General features: G+C 41.3%; 1 protein-coding gene across 2 annotated transcripts; it reads left to right on the top strand.

Moving 5' to 3' along the window:
* Window positions 1–2,653: 2,653 nt before the first annotated feature.
* On the top strand, window positions 2,654–18,305 carry C1QTNF2 (C1q and TNF related 2). Of its 2 annotated transcripts, XM_044661736.1 has the most exons (4): window positions 2,654–2,862; window positions 7,407–7,456; window positions 15,887–16,139; window positions 17,362–18,305. In XM_044661736.1, the coding sequence occupies exons 1-4, from the start codon at window positions 2,820–2,822 to the stop codon at window positions 17,973–17,975; spliced, it is 960 nt and encodes a 319-aa protein (XP_044517671.1). In that variant the 5' UTR covers window positions 2,654–2,819; the 3' UTR covers window positions 17,976–18,305. The 2 variants fall into 2 exon arrangements, with proteins under 2 accessions (XP_044517671.1, XP_044517672.1); XM_044661737.1 differs by lacking the exon at window positions 7,407–7,456.

Genomic DNA, 18,305 nt, shown 5'->3' on the forward strand with positions numbered 1-18,305 from the left:
ATCTAATTTTTCTAGGACTTCATTCACCTCTCTTACCTCTTTCTTATTTATTTTTCGGTTTGATTTATCTAGATCTGACAGAGGAATATTTAGATCTCCCACTAGTATGGTTTTACTATCTTTTTCCTTCTTGAGCTCTGCCAGTTTCTCCTTTATGAATTTGGGTGCTATGCCACTTGGTGCATACATACTGAGCAGTGTTATTTCCTCATTGTTTATACTGCCTTTAATCAGGATGTAATGACCTTCCCTGTCTTTTTTAATCATATCTATTTTTACTTTGGCTTTGTCAGAAATCATAATAGCCACTCCTGCCTTCTTTTTCTCATTTGACGCCCAAAAGATTTTGCTCAAACCCTGAACCTTAAACTTGTGTATGTCCACCCGCCTCATATGTGTTTCTTGTAGACAACATATGGTGGGATTTTGGTTTCTAATCCACTCTGCTATTTGCTTCCGTTTTATGAGCGAGTTCATCCCATTCACATTCAGAGTTATAATCATCAGTTGTGCATTTGCTGACATTTTCAAATCCTCCCCCATTCCTACCCCTTCTCCTTAAACTATTTCCTTTAAAACCAGTGGTTTGCTATTAAGACCCTATCCCTTATCCCCTCCCTTGATTAATTTCCCTTTCTACCCCCTCCCTTATTTTTCCCCCCTCTTTTTGTTTTTAAAGGCCTTATGAATTCCCTCCCCCTTTCTTATTTGATTTTTAAAATAGACTTTGAGCTCCTCCAGAAGTTCTTTGTGAGTCTGACACCATTTCACATTTTCCTTTGAGGTGTCACATATAGCTGTTTTAGCATTGTTATTTTCTTCTGAATTTATGTTTTGATTTTTCCTGTCACCATGATAACTCTGTATAGTTAGGTTTTTTTTTCCATTTTTTCCTTTGTCTTTTGCTCATTTTACCAACCTATTTTGTGACCTTAAGCTATATGCTAATGTGTGGCTCTGTTCTTGAGGTATAGGGAACATTGTCCCAAGCTTCTTGTGCTGGTGTGCTCTGGTGTGCAGCCTGACTGCCTTATAGGCCTATGGCATACTGAGGCAGCCTGGTTATCTTGCTGTGAGGAAGTTTTCAGCTATTTTGCTCAGATGCTACCTGCACCAGATTGCACTGGATTTTACTCCCACAACTACTGGTTTGCTTCTACACTGCCTATGCTGGATTTCACTCCCTTCTTGCCCCCTTGAGATGCATCTTTCCTGATGATCTTCTGTGTTATCTTGGGATGGAAAACTGTTTTACCCCATCTTTTGTTGGTTCTGCCACTCCAAAATTCATTTTAAGATGTTTTCTATAATTATTTGGAGATGAATTTGGGTGACTTCAGAGTGTTCCTTTCCTCAATCTTGACTTGCAGAAGTCCTTTTCTCACTGTTAAATTTTCCGTGTGAGTATTTTTACCCCAGAAATCAGCAAACTCTGGGCTTAATCAATTGTTTTATTGGCTGGCTCAACTTATAAAAAGTGATGAGTGCAAATTAAATTTTAAAATGTGTCTTGCTATATTTTTTCAGAGAGTTGATTATTAAACATCTATTAGTATTTCTCTGGCCGAGAAGAAGAAGAATGAGTTCTTTTTTGGAAAAACTTAGTTGGAGACACCTATGGAGCATACAGTTCAAAATGTCCAATAAACAGCTTGAAGAAGCACTGCTGGAACTTAGAAGAGAAGCCAAGGACAGTTTCTAAGCAGGAAACCCTAAAGGCAATTGAGCAGCAACAGGTAATCATAAGACCCTGGGGGAGGGGGGGAGGGGGCAACTAGGTGACTCAGTGAATAGAGTGCCAAACCTAGAATTGGGAGGACCTGGGTTCAAATTTGGCCTCAGATACTTTCTAGCTGTAGGACCCTGGGCAAATCACTTAACCCCATTTGCTAAGCCCTTGCCCTTCTGTCTTAGAGTTGTTACTAAGACAGAAAATAAGGACTTAAAAAAAAAAACAAAAAACAAGAACTCTGAGTAGAGACAAGGTTTTAGTGGGCTGATAGGCTTAACGTCAGTCACTGGTTCTTACACTTACACATTGTAAGCCCTGAGAAACAGTGATTATATCACAAGACTTTTCAAGAAACCATGTTCACCGAAGTCATTCTTAGATAAGTCCCACATAGCTAGACATTTTATAAACAGGCACTATCTCCTGCACCCATATTAGCTGCTCCCGCTTCCTTGACATGATAGTAAATCTCTGTGTAACAAAATACAAGGAGATGAGAGATGAGGATGATAAAATGCCAACTTGTCCTCAAACTCACTCTGGCTAACTCACATCCAGATCTACACACTCACGCAAGCACATTCTCATTCACTCACACATGCATGTAAACATGAGCAAACATGGACAGGCATGCTCAGACACATACACACATACTCACACATGCAAAGATTCATATGTTCTTAGTGATACACATGCACACACACACCCATGCACACAGGCTATTTTCCCAGAGGGATGAGTCTGGCTGCCACATGCACTGAAACTTTTTCCAACTTATTGCAAAAACAAAGAGAAACTGTTCCCCAAGCCCCAGCACATGTGTGTGATTGGCTGGGGCACGTGACCAGAAGGAAGGAGCTCAATCCCATTACAGGATGGGAAAACTATGCTTTGGGCAAAAGGAGCCAGAGGCTGGAGCTGTGAGCGCTGCTGGGAGAAGCCGGGATACATCAGGACTTGGAGAAACAGTGGCAACCGTGGCAAAAGCTTGTGGGCCCTCAGTTATAGCACAGCCTGGGTAGAGAGAACTGTCTGCAGCAGCCTAGATTCCCCATGGCCCAGGAACTGAGGGCTCGTGGCATGATGGATGCCTGAGACCCCCAGGAATCCTCTGGAAAAGACTGGCCCTGGTGAGTATCAGTTTCACTTACCTTTGACCCTTCACTTTTTCTAATACCAAACATGGCCCTATCCCACCCTGGCCAGGCATCTTTCAGTCTTAGCCTCTTATCAGAGAGGGGAGGTTTTCCAGGCAAAATAAAAGTTAAAAAGAAAATCTGTGTAGAGGGGCTGGAGAGAAGTGGAGTATCTAGATTCTGATGGCAGTTTTAAGCTGCTAGCATCTCCTCTGCCCTGCCCTGAATTGCTAAGGAAATTTTAAACTTAAAGAGAAGTGGATAATGGTTTCTCAGACATGTAAGGGACAGGGATGGGCAAGGAAACTGCTCAAAATTCTGTTCCCTGAGGAACAAAAATAGGGGTACCATGCCAAGATGTAGAGAATTAAAGTTTTCATCCAAATCCCTCATTTTGTAACTGAGGAGCCTGGGGCTCAGAGAGGCTAAGGAATTTGCCAAGGATTCATAGCTAATTAGCAGCAAATCTTGGACTAGAACCTACATTCATCCCCCAACTCCAGGGCTAACCTTCTTTCTACTAAATGACCCTGGCCCTTTGGTCAGATTTAAACATGCTGCTGAAATAAAATTGGCAACTGGGTACAAATGCCTGCACAAACTCCCTTCTGCAGTCTCTTTTTGTTTCAGGAATCTTTAAGCCCTGCATAAGACTATCCATTCTTGGACTCTGACCCTTAGCTGCTACCATGGGGTGGGTAGATGCTTGCAGGACCACCACAGGATGTGCCAAGTCTCCCAAAGCATCCCTCCAGAACTTAAAGAGACCCCCACCCAAAATATTCAAACCAAGACTTAGAGCAGTAGATGCTGCACTGTTTGCCATCTTTGTAGACTCTACCTTGGGCAACCTGCTCCTAACCAGCTATATACAAAGTTTGGTATTCACAAGACTCAGTCTCTAAGGGACTCTCCTTTTTGTGTTCCTGGGTCATATCGAGAGCCTGGCCATTCAGCTTCACATCCCAGCCTCCCATCCCATCCCACCCCACCCTACCCCCTGGTTTATGTTCTTAAACACCAGCTGGTTCTCTTTAACATTCGCCCACATGTGGCAGTGGCATGGGGGCAGAGCAGCTGTGCCACCGCTTCGACATCCCCTCTGGCTCATTCAGACTCATTACCCGCTCACAGCCTCCTCCAGAAAGCACCGACACAGGTGTGCATGGGTCATTAAAAGACGTAAAGAGACAAATAATGTAAAATCTTACAATCCAAGTGAAAGAGAGGCAATTAGGTAGAGTCAAGAAGATCTGAGTTCCTATCCAGCCTCAGACACTAACTGGTTTTGCCCCCAGGTGGAAAATGACCTAATTATAGTTCTAGGACATATGCACTGTACTCCTGTTGCTTTAGTTCCACTTGCATTACTGAACATACAAAAGAACTCAACTTAATGTTGGGAGGTTTTAAGAGACTTGGAAATGCTATTTAAGGGGAAATATTTTCTTCCAACTTTTAAGAGTCATTACTACAAGACCTTGAGCAACTAATATATAAACTCTCTAAGCTCCTGTTTCTTCTGTAAAAAGGGGCTGGACTACATCATCCCTAAAGTCCCTTCCAGCTCTAAATTCCTTGAAAATATGAAACCCAAAGACTTTTTTAAATTCTCATTAGAATCATCGAAAATTGGAGATCATGTAGTCCATCTCTTTCATTTTATAAAACAGGAAACTGAGGTACAGGAGAAGCTTGCTCAAAGTAAGATTTGTTGGCTTCTAAAAATCCATTCTCCTCAAAGGAAAGAAACTGACTAAAGTATTGGGAGAGCTGAATAAGATTGTCTTTCATGACCTCTTTCTATTCCTCTAGACCAGTCAGTGGTTCCCAAACTTTTTTGGCCTACCATCCCCTTTCCAGAAAAAATATTACTTAGCTCCCCCTGGAAATTATGAAACTATTTATTGAACTCAGAATAGAATGTAATACAAAAAAAGTGTGGCCATCACCGCCTTCCTGGATCACTGCAGCACCCACCAGGGGGCAGTGGCACCCACTTTAGGAATCACTGCTCTAGACCTTGGATTAAAAAGCACAAAGTCCTTTTTCCCTTCTTCCTCTTTGTCTGAATACAGTGTCGATATATTTGATGAGGGCGTGGCTTTTTACTTGTGAATAAAACAAAATTTTATATTTATTTATATATTTCTCAAAGCATCAAATAGCTAATGACCTAAATAAACCATTGCTTGGAAGCCTAGTACTTCCCAGGTTGGATTCTCTTCCTCCCCACTCTCAGTTTCTAATGCCTTCCCTAAACAAATTATTTTTAAAATATTTTCTATAAACCCATGTATGTACATATTGCCTTCCCCAAAAGAAAGTAAATTTTGTGAAGGCAGGGATTGTTTCACTTTGGTGTGAAACCTATTTAACATAATTCCTAGCCCACTGCAAACACAATAAACCTCTTTGATTGATTAAAGGAACAAAGTTCTGAATTATTTTGTAATGATGAAAATCCCAGAGGATGAAGATTATTAAATTCCTTTAACGTGGTCCAAGAATCCTTTTTTTTAATATAAACAGCATTTTTATTTTGGATTATGTCTAGCTTTTACTATCGTCCATTTAATGATTTTTTAAAAAAATAATTAGTAACAGGGCAACTAGGTGGCTTGGTGGATTGAGAGCCAAGCCTAGAGATGTAAGGTCCTAGGTTCAAATCTGGCCTCATACACTTCCTAGTTGTGTGACCCTGGGCAAGTCACTTAACTGCCATTGCCTGGCCCTTACCACTCTTCTGCCTTGGAACCAATATACAGCATTGATTCTAAGATGGAAGGTAAGAGTTTTAAAAAAAAATTATTATTATTATTATTATTAATGGCAATGTACTAAGAGTAAAACTCATATTAAAGACATTAACATGCAGGTATATTGGGTTTAATGAGCAAAATTAGCAGTAGAAATTAAAAATAGTATCTATTAGGTGATAGCTAGGTGACACAATGGATAGAGAGATAAGCCTGGAGTCCAGGTGACCTGGGTTCAAATCTGGCCTCAGATACTTACTTTTCATGTGACCCTAGGCAAGTCAATTAACCCTGTTTGCATTGTTCTTGTCCCTCTGTCTTAGAATTGTTACTAAAACAGAAAGTAAGGGAGTTTTTTTTAATAGTATGTTTTGGTACCCAATATATTATGTCCTTAATTTATTCTTGCTCATTCTCCATGTCTGCATTTATTGTCCTGGTTTTAAGTAAGCATGCCTGTCACTTAGTAATACTATCACTCTATCTCTTTGACCTCTTTCCTTTCTTGTGCGCCCTGATCTTGACCTGTCCTCTAAGAACCTCTAGCTAGATGTCCCGTCACTATATCAAACATACCAAAGAAATTCATTTTGCCACCCCATCTTCACATACCCCTCACCAAACCCAGTTTCTCTTGCCAATAAGCAGTGACATACCCAACACTTTTCTCCTCACAATGAAGTTGGGCTAGATGACCCACTAAGGTTCCTTCTACTTCTAAATCCAGGGAAAGTATAGATCAGTTTTCCTTTTTTTTTTTTTTTTTTAATCTGGCCCTTTGATTCTATCAGTGTAGGAAGCTTTCGCTGGTCAACAACTACTCTGCAACTTATAGTCTTAAATAATTCCCAAGAAGAACACTTGTATGAACTGATGCGAAGTGTAATGAGCAGAACCAGGAGAAAAATCTACATTATAACAGCAATATTGAGATAATTAACTCTGAAAGCTTTAGGAACTCTTATCAACACAATGACCAACCACAATGCCAAATGATGCATGATGAAGCATGGTAGCCACATCCAAAAAGAGAACTGATGGATTAAGCGTGCAGATTGAGTCATATTTTCTTCTATTTTTTCTTGCTTTCCTCCCTTAGAACATGGCTAATATAAAAATTTGTTTTTCACACTCTAGATAGATAGATAGATAGATAGATAGATAGATAGATAGACAGATAGATAGATACAATGAGTTTTCTTTTTCTTGCCTTCTCAATGCATGGGTGAAGAGGAAGGGAGAAAATTTAGAACTGAACATTAAAATTGAATTTTTAAAAAGAAGAAATGTTCCCAAAGACCCTAAGAAGTTAAATGACTTGCCCAAAGACACACAGAAGTCAAAGGATTGGCTTGACTATCAAGGTCAGTTATCTTTCTACTAGGCTGAGATGCTTCTCCTGAACGAAAAGAGGTTTCAAAACTTGGTTTCAGGGCAGCTTAATAGTACAGTGGATAGAACACCCAGCCTGGAGTTAGGAAGACCTGGGTTCAGAACTGACTTCAGACACTTCTTAGCTGTATGATCTTAGGCAAGTCACTTAATCCCAATTGCCTAGTCCTTAATGCTCTTCTTTCTTAAAATTGATACTAAAACAGAAGGCAAACTAGTGAACTTGGAGTCACAGAACCTGGGTTTAAATCCTGGGTCTCTGGACAAATACTGGATAGACTCATCTGGGATATTGTAGAGGGGGGTTCCTGTTCATTGCTGGCCTAATGATGTATGAAATTCCTTCCAATTCTGAATTTCTCTTATTTGTGGCCTCTAACATTTTAGGAAGGACTTTGACGAGCTGGACCGTGTCCAAAGGAAGGCAACCAGAGATGGTAAGGTGATTCAATCACAGTTAGAAAAGGTTCTGTTGAAGGAACTAGGTGGTTAGTTTGGAGAAAAGAGAGAAATCATTAGAGCTATTTTAAATAATTTTAAAAAGATATTGTGCAGAATAGTAAGTCATCAATCAATAAACATTTATTAAGTACCTGCTATGTTTCAGGCATTGTGGTAAGCTCCAGGGATTCAAGAAGAGGCAAAGAATATTTCCTGTCCTCAGGGAGCTTACAATCTACCGGGAGACAACAAGCAAACATTATGGACAAACAAACTATGCAGGATAAACAGGAAATAATAAACAAAGGGGAAGGATTAAGATTAAGAGGGGTTGAGAAAAGCTTTCTGTAGAAGATGCGATGTTAATTGGGACTTAAAGGAAGCCAGAGAAGACAGAGTTGAGGAGGGAGAGGGTTCAAGCCTAACTCACAGTCAGAGAAGATGACCAGAGCACAGAGATAGAGTGTTTTGTTTGTGGAATAAGAGACCAGTGTTATTGGATCAAAAAGTATGTGTTGGGAAGTACCATAAGAAGACTAAAAAGATAGGAGGGAATTAGGTTATGAAGGGCTTTGAATGCCAAGCAGAAGATTTTGCATTTGATCTAGTAGGCAATAGGGAGCAACCAGAGCTTTACTGGGCCCAAGGAGGTGATAGAGTTGGACTGGAACTTTTAAGAAAATTATTTGGTAGCTGAATGGAAAATGGAGTGGAGTTGGAAAAGACTTGAAGCAGGTAGACCCATTTGGGGCTATTGCAAAAGTAGAGGCATGAGGTGATGGGGACCTGCCCCTGAGTAGTAGCAGTATCAGAGGGATTAGATTTGTTCTGTTTGCGCTCAGACATCAACTTTAAGAGTAATAAATGAAAATCATAGAGAAGTAGATTTTTGGCTGTATGACTCAAAAAACAACATCAACCCTAATAATTACTGAAAAAAATTGCAATAGGTTGAATTGTGAGGTAGTGAGTTTTCCAAAACTATACATCTTCAGGTAAAGACTGAATGATCATTTGTGGAGATGCTGTAGATGGAATTCCTATTCAAGTCTGGTTTTAAACTAAAATATCTGGAGGCTCTTGCTACTTAAAATTTGATTCTCTAAAAATATTTAAGTCCACAAGCACTTATTATATACTTACCATGAGTCAAGCACAGTTCTAAGTGTTGAATATAGAAAGGCAGGCAAAAATTAAAATTTAAGGCACTTTGCAAGCCCATCATGGAAGACAGTAGAAAGTATGTCCTATCTTTTGATGTCAGAGGACTTGGATTCAAGTTCTACCTCTCCTGCTTACTAACTGGGTAACTTTAGACAAAGTTACATAATTTCTTGGGCCTCACTTTCCTCATCTATCAGGGGGAAAAAATGAAAAAGAAAATTGACTAGGTGGTCTCTGAAGTCCCTTCTAGCTCAGGTTCTATAAATTTGTGAACCACAGTCACATTGGGGTAGTTGGGGACATCTGGGCCCCAGCTCCAGATAGCTTCCCCTATAACTAACATTTTGATATGTCTTGTAATTACTTCTGGAACCCATTAGTGCAAAATTTCTGCCTACAGCTCTGACTATCAGGTTTCTCATAGTGACCTATTTTCCCCATATTTAGCCAGTAAAATGTCAGCTTAGGTCAACATGTTTTCTCTGGTTTCTTGGCAAAAAGATCCCGTGGATTTCAGTGTTGGCAAAAACCTGCAGCCTCTGGATGCCAGAGACTAAAGTCTGTTCCTAAAGGAAAGGACAGTGGGAGAATGTGAAGTGGAGAATAAGGAGTACTCAGTGACTAAGCTGTCAAGGACACAAGATTACCCCATCCCTCCTATGTTTTCTTCTGGCATTTCAGAGAGGAAAAAAAAAAACCAGAGGCTCAAACTGAAAACTCTGTTTTTAATTTGCTTCTTGGGATTCCATGAGAGTATGGGAGCATTCTGCATTAGGGAATTCCTACTCCTATCAAAATGGTTTTCTCAATCAAACCCAACATCTATAATGTAAGCATGTCCCATCCTGTCCCTTTGTTCATTCATTTGTTGGAACCCTAAGAGTAAGAACAGAATAATAATTATCTTACTAGGTCAGGCCTTTGATCCATTTAGCCCAAGACTTGGTGACAAAGTCATCCAGAGCCCATGTTGTAGGAGAACAAAGTTGCCATCCCTGGTTTCAATCTCAAACATCACAGATATCATGGGCAAGACACTTGACTTGAGGCCCTCAGTTTCCTCATCTGCAAATGGGGCAAAATATTATTTATACTACCTATCCCATGAAGTAAGGAAGTTGCTTTGCAAATCATAAAGCTACATATAGAATTGTGAGTCATTATTATCTTAGTTTTCCAGAATGATCCATTATCAGTCTGCTGTCCAGGAATTTGTCTAAAACTCTTTTGAAACCATTTACCATCTCAGCCTGGACTTTCTCTTGAAACTCCACAAGTTTAATACCGTCAGTGTGGGGGCAGCTTAGGTGGCTCAGTGGAGTAAGACCCAATTTTAGAGACAGAAGATACTGGACTGAAATCTGGCCTTAGACCCTTCCCAGCTGTGTGACCCTGTGCAAGTCACTTAACCCCCCATTGCCTAACCCTTACCACCCTTCTGCCTTAGAACCAATATACAGTATTGATTCTAAGATGGAAATTAAGGGTTAAAAAAAAAAACCTTAAGCATAAGTTTTACTTAAACTTTTCTCCCTCAAGAAAAGGGGTGGGATTCCCCTGATTCTAGTTCTCTAAGATTTGAGGAATAAATCCAAATACTCTGGGCTGGGCTACTCTCCAGAGAAAGGCAAATCATACAGACAGATTTTCATAGAGATGGAAAGGACCCTAGAGATCTGGAGCATCGCCTTCATTGTATTAATAACTTTTTGGCTTGGAGCTAAGATTTCACTGGAATTCTCAGAGAGGAAATTCCTTCTACCCATGCACATTGGCACCTGATCTTCTTGTCTTTACTCTGTGGCTCAGAGAGGCAGCTTTGGAGAGAGGATAGAGGGAAAGCCTCAGAACCCAGTCCTGATTCTGATATGTTATCTGCTATGACTATAGGCAAACCACTTAACCTCTCAGAACCGCCAGGCAACTCTTAAAGAGAATGTTACAAATGAGTTATTGATCTTCATCAGTGGAGGTTTTCACATCAGGGAGTTCCCCTTGTGGATAAAATGACATGCCAGACTTCCTGACTCCTCCTCCCCACCCAAAAAATGTAATTCACTGCTTGACTCCTTTAAGTTCTAAACTTCCAAGTTTATTTATGGATCATTAACTACTTGACCCCTGAAGCTTAAGAGGAGGAGAACATACAGCAAAAGTCTTGGGAGTTTAGCCAAGTTGAGATTCCACAATTCTGTTTCTGTGGTTTAACCAAACAAGGAGTCTCTCTCCATGGTGGGAAGAATGTAAAGAACCCCTCCGCGCTCTGCTCACATCTCTCCCTTATTATCGAGAGAGACAGACAGATAGACAGACAGACAGACAGACAGAGAGTTAACTAAGGCCAAAAGGAGAAATAAATCACTACTTATTTGAGAAATGCAATCAAACTGTCAGTAGTCTTCTGTCTTGTCATCTTTAGAAAGAAAACTTCAGGGGGAATAGGAACTGGGTTTTATCCTCATTTGGATACCACATAGCCCAAGTTTAACCTCTGGGAAACTAATGGTTCATAGGTCACAGGATTTAGAACTGAAAGGGACCTTGGAGGTCATGTAATCCAGTACCTTTGTTTAACAGAAAAAGAGACACAGGGAATAAGTGGCACAGCAAGGTCATGGATGGTATCAATTAAGAAGCCTAGGATTTGAAATCAGGTCCTCTGACTCCCAAAACTTGTACTTTTTTCCACTACACCATTAGGTGGTAAATGCCTGGTAATAGCAGCAAACTATGGATCTGAAGGCCTGGGTTCTGGGCACAGTAATTCAACAAACAGTTCATTAAGCCACTACTTGGTTCTAGGCATGGCACAATGGCTAAAAAGCTGACCTTGGAGGCAGGAAAACATGGATTCTAGTTCCAACACTGATACATACTGACTGAAGGACCCTGGGGATGTCTCTTAGCCTTTAAGTGCTCTAGGTAACTTAATGCCATAAGCATCTAAGATACAGAGAAGATACTGAGCTTCAGTGGTAGAGGAAGTTTTCTTGCTGGAAATTCCCTACACCACTGAAATCACAGGTTCAGTTTTGTTTTGTTTTTTAAGTCCTAGGCATTGGGGATATGAAGACAAAATTAAAAGAAACAGTTCCTCCCTCCAAAGAGCTTAAATAGCTTAAATTCCACTAAGGCAATATTGGCCACACTTTCCATTACCTTGGTCTAGCTACCTCATGTCTTTGGGCCTTAGTTTCCTCTTCTGTAAAATGTTGTTCTGTCATATCCAACCTTTCATGACCCCATTTGGAGTTTTCTTGGCAAAGATACTGGAGTGGTTTGCCATTTCCTTCTCTAGCTCATTTTATAGATGAGGAAATTGAGGCAAACAAGGTTAAGAGACTTGTCCAGGGTCACCCAGCTAGAAAGCAGCTGAGACCAGATTTGAACTATGAAGTGAGTCTTCCTGATTCCAAGCCCAGTGCTCTAGCTACTGTGCCTCCTAGCTGCTCATCTGTAAAATAAAGGCCAAAATCAGTGACCTCCTAGGTCTTCTCAGAGTGTATGGTTTTAAACATATTGAAAAGTACCTCAGAAAAACTCAAACAAAATGGTGCTCACAAGGAGTTGGCTTGCCACTGTGAAGTGCTAGGAACTTTGAACTACCTAAAACCCTAAGAAGTCATGATGTGGGCCATGGGACATCAGAAAAGGGTATGCCAAATGCAGGATATGAGAGAAGAGCATTTGTGAAACTTGACCACCAGGGATATAAAGAAGGGTCAAGGAGAAAGAGGCACTCTAGCATTGGAGATGGCTATTTCTTCCTATCCCCCTTTTCCACATTAAGAAGAGAACTTAAGTGTCCTCTTAATTTCCAAAACAATTCCTATATCTGTTGCCCTGGGTCCTCTAATGCTGCTGAGACCTTTAGTTTCCAGATCATCAGTTCTTTTTTTTAACTATTTGGTCTCTCTCAAGAAAATATTGTCCAATCACTTTCCTCCTCAGAAAGTAAGGGAGCATAGTTCAGCAAGCTTAGAGGAGTGAATAGAGAGAGGAAGGACGCCCACTCTTTCTTTTGCATCTTAAATATAAGAAACAGAGAGAAAGGTTAATGAGTCACTGATCTCAACAGGATTGTAATTAATGAAACAAGGTAGTATGCACTTTATTTGAGTAGAAGCAAGGAGGAGAATATCAGAAAAGAAGAGAAAGAAGTAAGCTGAAACAGATGATTTTTCTTTTTCAGTATTCTCTTCTGTGTCTCTGCCTGTCTTTAAATTCTAGTAAGTTGCAGTGTCCCTACTGTCCAGACTTGCTCCAAGGGTTGATTCTTTTACCTGCTATAGTCTTTATTTATCTTAAAAAAATTTTTTTAAACCCTTACCTTTCGTCCCAGAATCAATACTAGGTATTGGTCCTAAGGCAAAAGAGTGGTTAAGGGCTAGACAATGGGGGTTAAGTGACTTGCCCAGGGACACACAGCTGGGAAGTGTCTGAGGCCAGATTTGAACCCAGGACTTCCCATCTCTAGATCTGACTCTCAATCCACTGAGCTACCCAGCTGCCCCCACCTGCTATCGTTTTTTAGAAAACATGTATTCACAGATGACCCAGGAAGGGAATATGAATCAAGAAAGGGAAGGCTGCTTTCTGGATGGGGAAGGCAAGATTTAAACAAGGAAAGTTTTGAAAACAACCCCCTTGCTTTTGTAGATGTGAAAAACTGAGGCTTAGAAAGGTGAGTTCCTTTGGGCAGAATTCTTTTTTTTTTTTTAATGGACTTGATTTTATTAGTCCAGAGAATTCTCAGGGGGGAAAAACTACATCTTCCAATGAATGTCAGCATCTCCTTTGCAATTTAAAGTCTTAGAGTTTGGGACACTGTAAAGGAATGGCATGTTGATAAATGTTTAATAACCAGGTCTCTTAAAAAAATAAACAAAACAAAACAAAACAAAATCATTTAAAAAGTACCTCAACAGCTTTTAAGTTTAATCTGCATTAGTTAACATTTTCTTCATCCTTTTCTAGAATCTAGACAACCAACAAAACAAATAAGGCAAGTCCTAATTTGTAGTTTGCTGCTTTTTAGGATGTAAATATTCAGTGAAAATTTAATAATAAGTTCTCACAAGATAGTTGAAATTGTCTTGCTCAGGGTCACACAACCTAATGTGTCCAAAGACTTGAACCCAGGTTCTCCTTCCCCTAAGGCTAGCTCACCCTACATTTTGCCACCTTGTCTCTAGCCCAGAGTCTTGGACATAGGAAATATGATTAGCATTTGAATTAGCATTTGAACCCTTGACTCCAAATTCATACCCCCATCCATTTTCCACACTGGATCGATAGCCACAGTTTGAATGGGAGTAGGTGGCATCTGTTTCTTGGGTCTTTTCTGCCTCATCCTGTTCTTGTAAGCCAGATGGAAAGAATCATTTTTCACCTGCCCTTTTTTAACTGTTAAAAATGCAGCTGCTGAGTCAGACTGTAGCCAAAGGCATCCAGACAAAGTTAGGAGTCTTAGATGAGGTCCTACAGTGAAAGAGATGAGAAAAGAAAGGAACCAGAGCCAGAGAGGACTTAAAAAAAAGGGAAGCCAGGACCCCTAAGCACAGAGGCCTGAGGAATGTCACAGATTGGCTGCCGCCAGCTCTAGCCTATCCCAACAGTCTCAAACAGCTCAAGCAGCTGTGAGGGAGTATATCTGAAGACTGTGTTTAGGCTCCTGGGACATTATGGGAATAGGGAAGACTCTTTTTCAAAAAGCAAGAAGCAGAGGTGAATGGGAAAGACACAGACATCATAAAATGGCAAATCGTGAAGGGAAATGACTTGCACAAAGTCTTGCCAAGTTTAGTAACCTATCTCTGCTGCCTAGAAAACTAAAAACCTGATTGGGGTCTATGCAGATAGACAGGGATAGGAGTATTCAGGAACTGGAGGGAAATGAGAGGACAAGAGCCAAAGAGAGTCAGATTTCATAAAATGGAAAGCCTAGTGAGATGTCAGAGCATGTTGTCGTTAAGTGCTTAGACCACAGGACCTGCAGTGTTCTTAGACCATCTAATACCATTTCAAACATTAAGAGAGACAGTGTGTCATTGTATGCACTGGACTTGTAGTCAGGAAGATCCTGGGCAAATCATTTATCCCTTTTAAGTTTTAGTTTCTTCATATGTAAAGCAGGAATAATAACAGAACCTACCTACCTCCCGGGGCTATTATGAGGATCAAATGAGATAACATATAAAAAATGCTTTGCCAACCTTAAATCAATAAAAAGTGTCAGAAATGGTAACGATGATAATGTTGATGTTAAAAATGGGCATTTTCACAAGTCCTGACTCTTCTTCTGTCCTGGGCAAGCTTCTCACATTAGCTCTGTGACAGGAAGTACTTCCAGCAATTGGACCCAATAATACTCTATTTTTTGCATCACATTTGCAGTGTTTTCCATATCCTCATAATGACCCCATGAGAAAGGGAAGTCGGGTATTATTTTCCTATTTTGCCAATAGTCTCTCTAAGCACTTGCTTCCAATAGCCAGAGTCCATCAGCATTAAGCATTATTCCATCACATTAAGGGCAGTCTGGATTAATGGAAACTAAGGCATAAGCTGAGTGGCTCAGTGGATTGAGAGCCAGGCCTAGAGACTGGAGGTCCTAGGTTCAAGTCTGGCCTCGGACACTTCCAGCTGTGTGACCTTGGGCAAGTCACTTGACCCCTACTGCCCACCCTTACCACTCCTGGGCCAAGGACGGTCCCTAGCCCGGATGAAAAAGAAGGAGGGTTGGGCGTGGGGCTAGCAACCCCACCCTGTAAAAACTACATCTGCTAAAGAAACTGCAACCTAAAGTAGGGGCAGCTGGGCTAGCTCAGTGGATTGAGAGCCAGGCCTAGAGACGAAAGGTCCTAGGTTCAAGTCCGGGCTCAGACACTTCCCAGCTGGGTGACCCAGAGCAACTGTGTGTCCCATTGCCTACTGGTTGTGGCCCTATGCTCCTAGAATGGAGTCCCAGGATAAAAAAAAAAAAAGGCATAAGCACCAGGCTCTGCAGTCAGAAGGAAGTAGTATTGTGGGAGGCAAGAGTCATAAGAGGAGAAGCTGTCTCAGGGAGTTGTTTTAGTCCCAGCTTTTCAGGGCCTCCCCTCCCCCTCTTCCTTCTGTTCTCTCCCTTCTCCATCCTAGTCCCCTACTGTCAGCACCAAACTGGGAAGAATGCCTAATTTGCCATGCCCTTAAAGACAGCTCTTTCTTCTAATATTCTGCCTGACCACCCAAAACTCATTGGCTCCCTTGCCTCCCTGCAGGTAGCCACCATGATTTCCTGGGTGTTCTTGGCCTGGGCCATCCCCTGTGCCACCAATCAACTCCTCAGTGCCTTCACCCAAGGGGAACTCCAGAATGACCCCCCCAAGCTCATCTGCAGCATTCCAGGGCCCCAGGGTCCCCCTGGCCTCCCAGGAGCCCCAGGACCTTCAGGCATGGTGGGCAGGATGGGCTTCCCAGGCAAAGATGGTCAGGATGGGAAGGATGGAGAAAAGGGTGAAACTGGAGAAGAAGGTAAGGGAGAAGGAAATTTAATTACAATAATAATAATAGTAATAATAGCTAGCAGTTATATGCTGCTTTGGGGTTTGTAAAACATTTTACAGATACTAATCCCAACCTAGTAATTCCCAGCCTTGACTTTGCAACACATCTGAGTGTCCCCATTTATCTCAAGGAATATCATGAAGCTCTCAAAATAAAATTTACATCAGCTCCTTTTAGCTAAAAATAAAATATTTACTATTTATATCTATACATAAAGGCAGTATAATGTGGGGGAAAGTACATTTAGTGCTTATCACAGCACCTTGCACATTGTAGATCCTTTATAAATACTTGTTGACTGACAGACATTGGCTATAAGTAAAGTTAGATTTTAGGCTGACTTTGGTGTTGATCTTCAGCAAATCATTTAACCTTTAAGAGTCTTAGTTTCCCAGACTGTCATATGGGTATTAAAATACCTACCCTCCCTTGAATGAACATTGTTAGGATCCAATGAGATAAATAGATAAGAAAGAGAGATGAAAGCTCTTCACAAAGTCTGAATGGTGGACAGGTGTGAAGCAACCTTGTAAAATGGCAAAAGCAGGAGTTTGGGAATCAGATGCCTCCATCTATAAAATAAGGAGGACAATAATGTTGGATCTTTGTGAGAAAAATGCCCTGAAAACTATAAAATATAATATAAAGGGAAGTTATTCCTATTACATGCTATGCACAGTCGTGTATTCTAGAGAAAGTTCCCAGCTACTCCCTCCTCATCCTGAATATGTGCCCTAAACTCTACTACCTCTTGAGGAAATGTTTCCTATCATTTTCAGTATCACTGGCAGGATCATCTTCCTCATCTGTGAAATGAGAAGGTTGGAAGAGATCATCTACTGCCACCACAAACCAAAGGACCTGGAGTCAGGAAGACCTGAATTAAAATTTTACCTCAGATACTTACTAGATGTTTAACTCCAGATAAGTCACTTAAACTCTTTCTATGCCCCAGTTTTCTCATCAGCAAAATGGGGATAAAAAATAGCACCTTCTTCCCCGAATTATTGTGAGGAACAAATGAGATAATATTTGAAAAGTGCTTTGTAAACCTTAAGGTGCTATATAAAGGCTAATTAGTATTATTATTCAAGCCAGCATCACACTAGCATGGTTGCCAGGTCTTCAAATAGTGGTTGTTGAGTGAATGAATATCTCCAAGCTCATGCCATCCTGCTTTGTATTTCAGGTGCACGGGGTCGAATAGGGAACCCAGGGAAACCAGGACCGAAAGGCAAAGCGGGGGCAATTGGACGAGCTGGACCCAGGGGTCCCAAGGGAATCAGTGGGATCCCAGGGAAACATGGTGCCACCGGGAAAAAAGGACCCAAGGGGAAGAAGGGGGAGACAGGAATGCCAGGGCCCTGCACTTGTGGTGCCAGCAGGGCCAGGTCTGCATTCTCAGTGGCTGTCACCAAGAGCTACCCTCGGGAGAGGCTGCCGATCAAGTTTGACAAGATCCTGATGAACGAAGGTGGTCATTACAATGTGTCCAGTGGCAAGTTTGTCTGTGGCTTTCCTGGTATCTACTACTTCACTTACGACATCACTCTAGCCAACAAGCACCTGGCCATTGGGCTGGTACACAATGGACAGTACCGGATCCGGACGTTTGATGCCAACACTGGAAACCATGATGTGGCATCTGGCTCCACCATCCTTGCCCTGAAGCAGGGGGATGAAGTCTGGCTGCAGATCTTCTATTCAGAGCAGAATGGACTTTTCTATGATCCTTACTGGACAGACAGCCTATTCACCGGCTTCCTCATCTATGCTGACCAGGATGACGCTAATGAGTTGTAGAAGGTGCTAAAGGGAAGGGGAAACCATCACCCAGGGGAAGGAAGGCAGTGAAGAACCCTTTTCAGGATGAGCTTTGTGAAGTCCCCTTGGAATGTGATGAGCATTCCAAGTTCTTGCTGAATTAACTAATTCCCTCTGTATCTTTCTCCCACAACATTAAACTAGAGCATTTGAGTAGTTCACCAGGTCCCTAGTCACATTCCGTTCTAGGCTGTAGGAATGTCCTGCAAAAGTGGGTTGAGAAGTTTGCTTGTGTCTATATAAGTTTTAGCAAATAGCTGTAACCTCTACAATATTCCACAGAGCATGGAGGTAAGCTTCTTGGGGAGG

The sequence above is a fragment of the Gracilinanus agilis genome, chromosome 2, assembly GCF_016433145.1.
Source record: "Gracilinanus agilis isolate LMUSP501 chromosome 2, AgileGrace, whole genome shotgun sequence".
NCBI lineage: Eukaryota > Metazoa > Chordata > Mammalia > Didelphimorphia > Didelphidae > Gracilinanus > Gracilinanus agilis.

Bases quoted from the DNA above. Each gene is read 5' to 3' on its own strand.
- C1QTNF2 (XM_044661736.1), top strand. From the start codon at position 2,820: ATGCCTGAGACCCCCAGGAATCCTCTGGAAAAGACTGGCCCTG. The intron at 7,457-15,886 runs GTAAGGTGATTC...GCCTCCCTGCAG, and splicing joins AAGGAAGGCAACCAGAGATG to GTAGCCACCATGATTTCCTG. The intron at 16,140-17,361 runs GTAAGGGAGAAG...TTTGTATTTCAG, and splicing joins GGGTGAAACTGGAGAAGAAG to GTGCACGGGGTCGAATAGGG.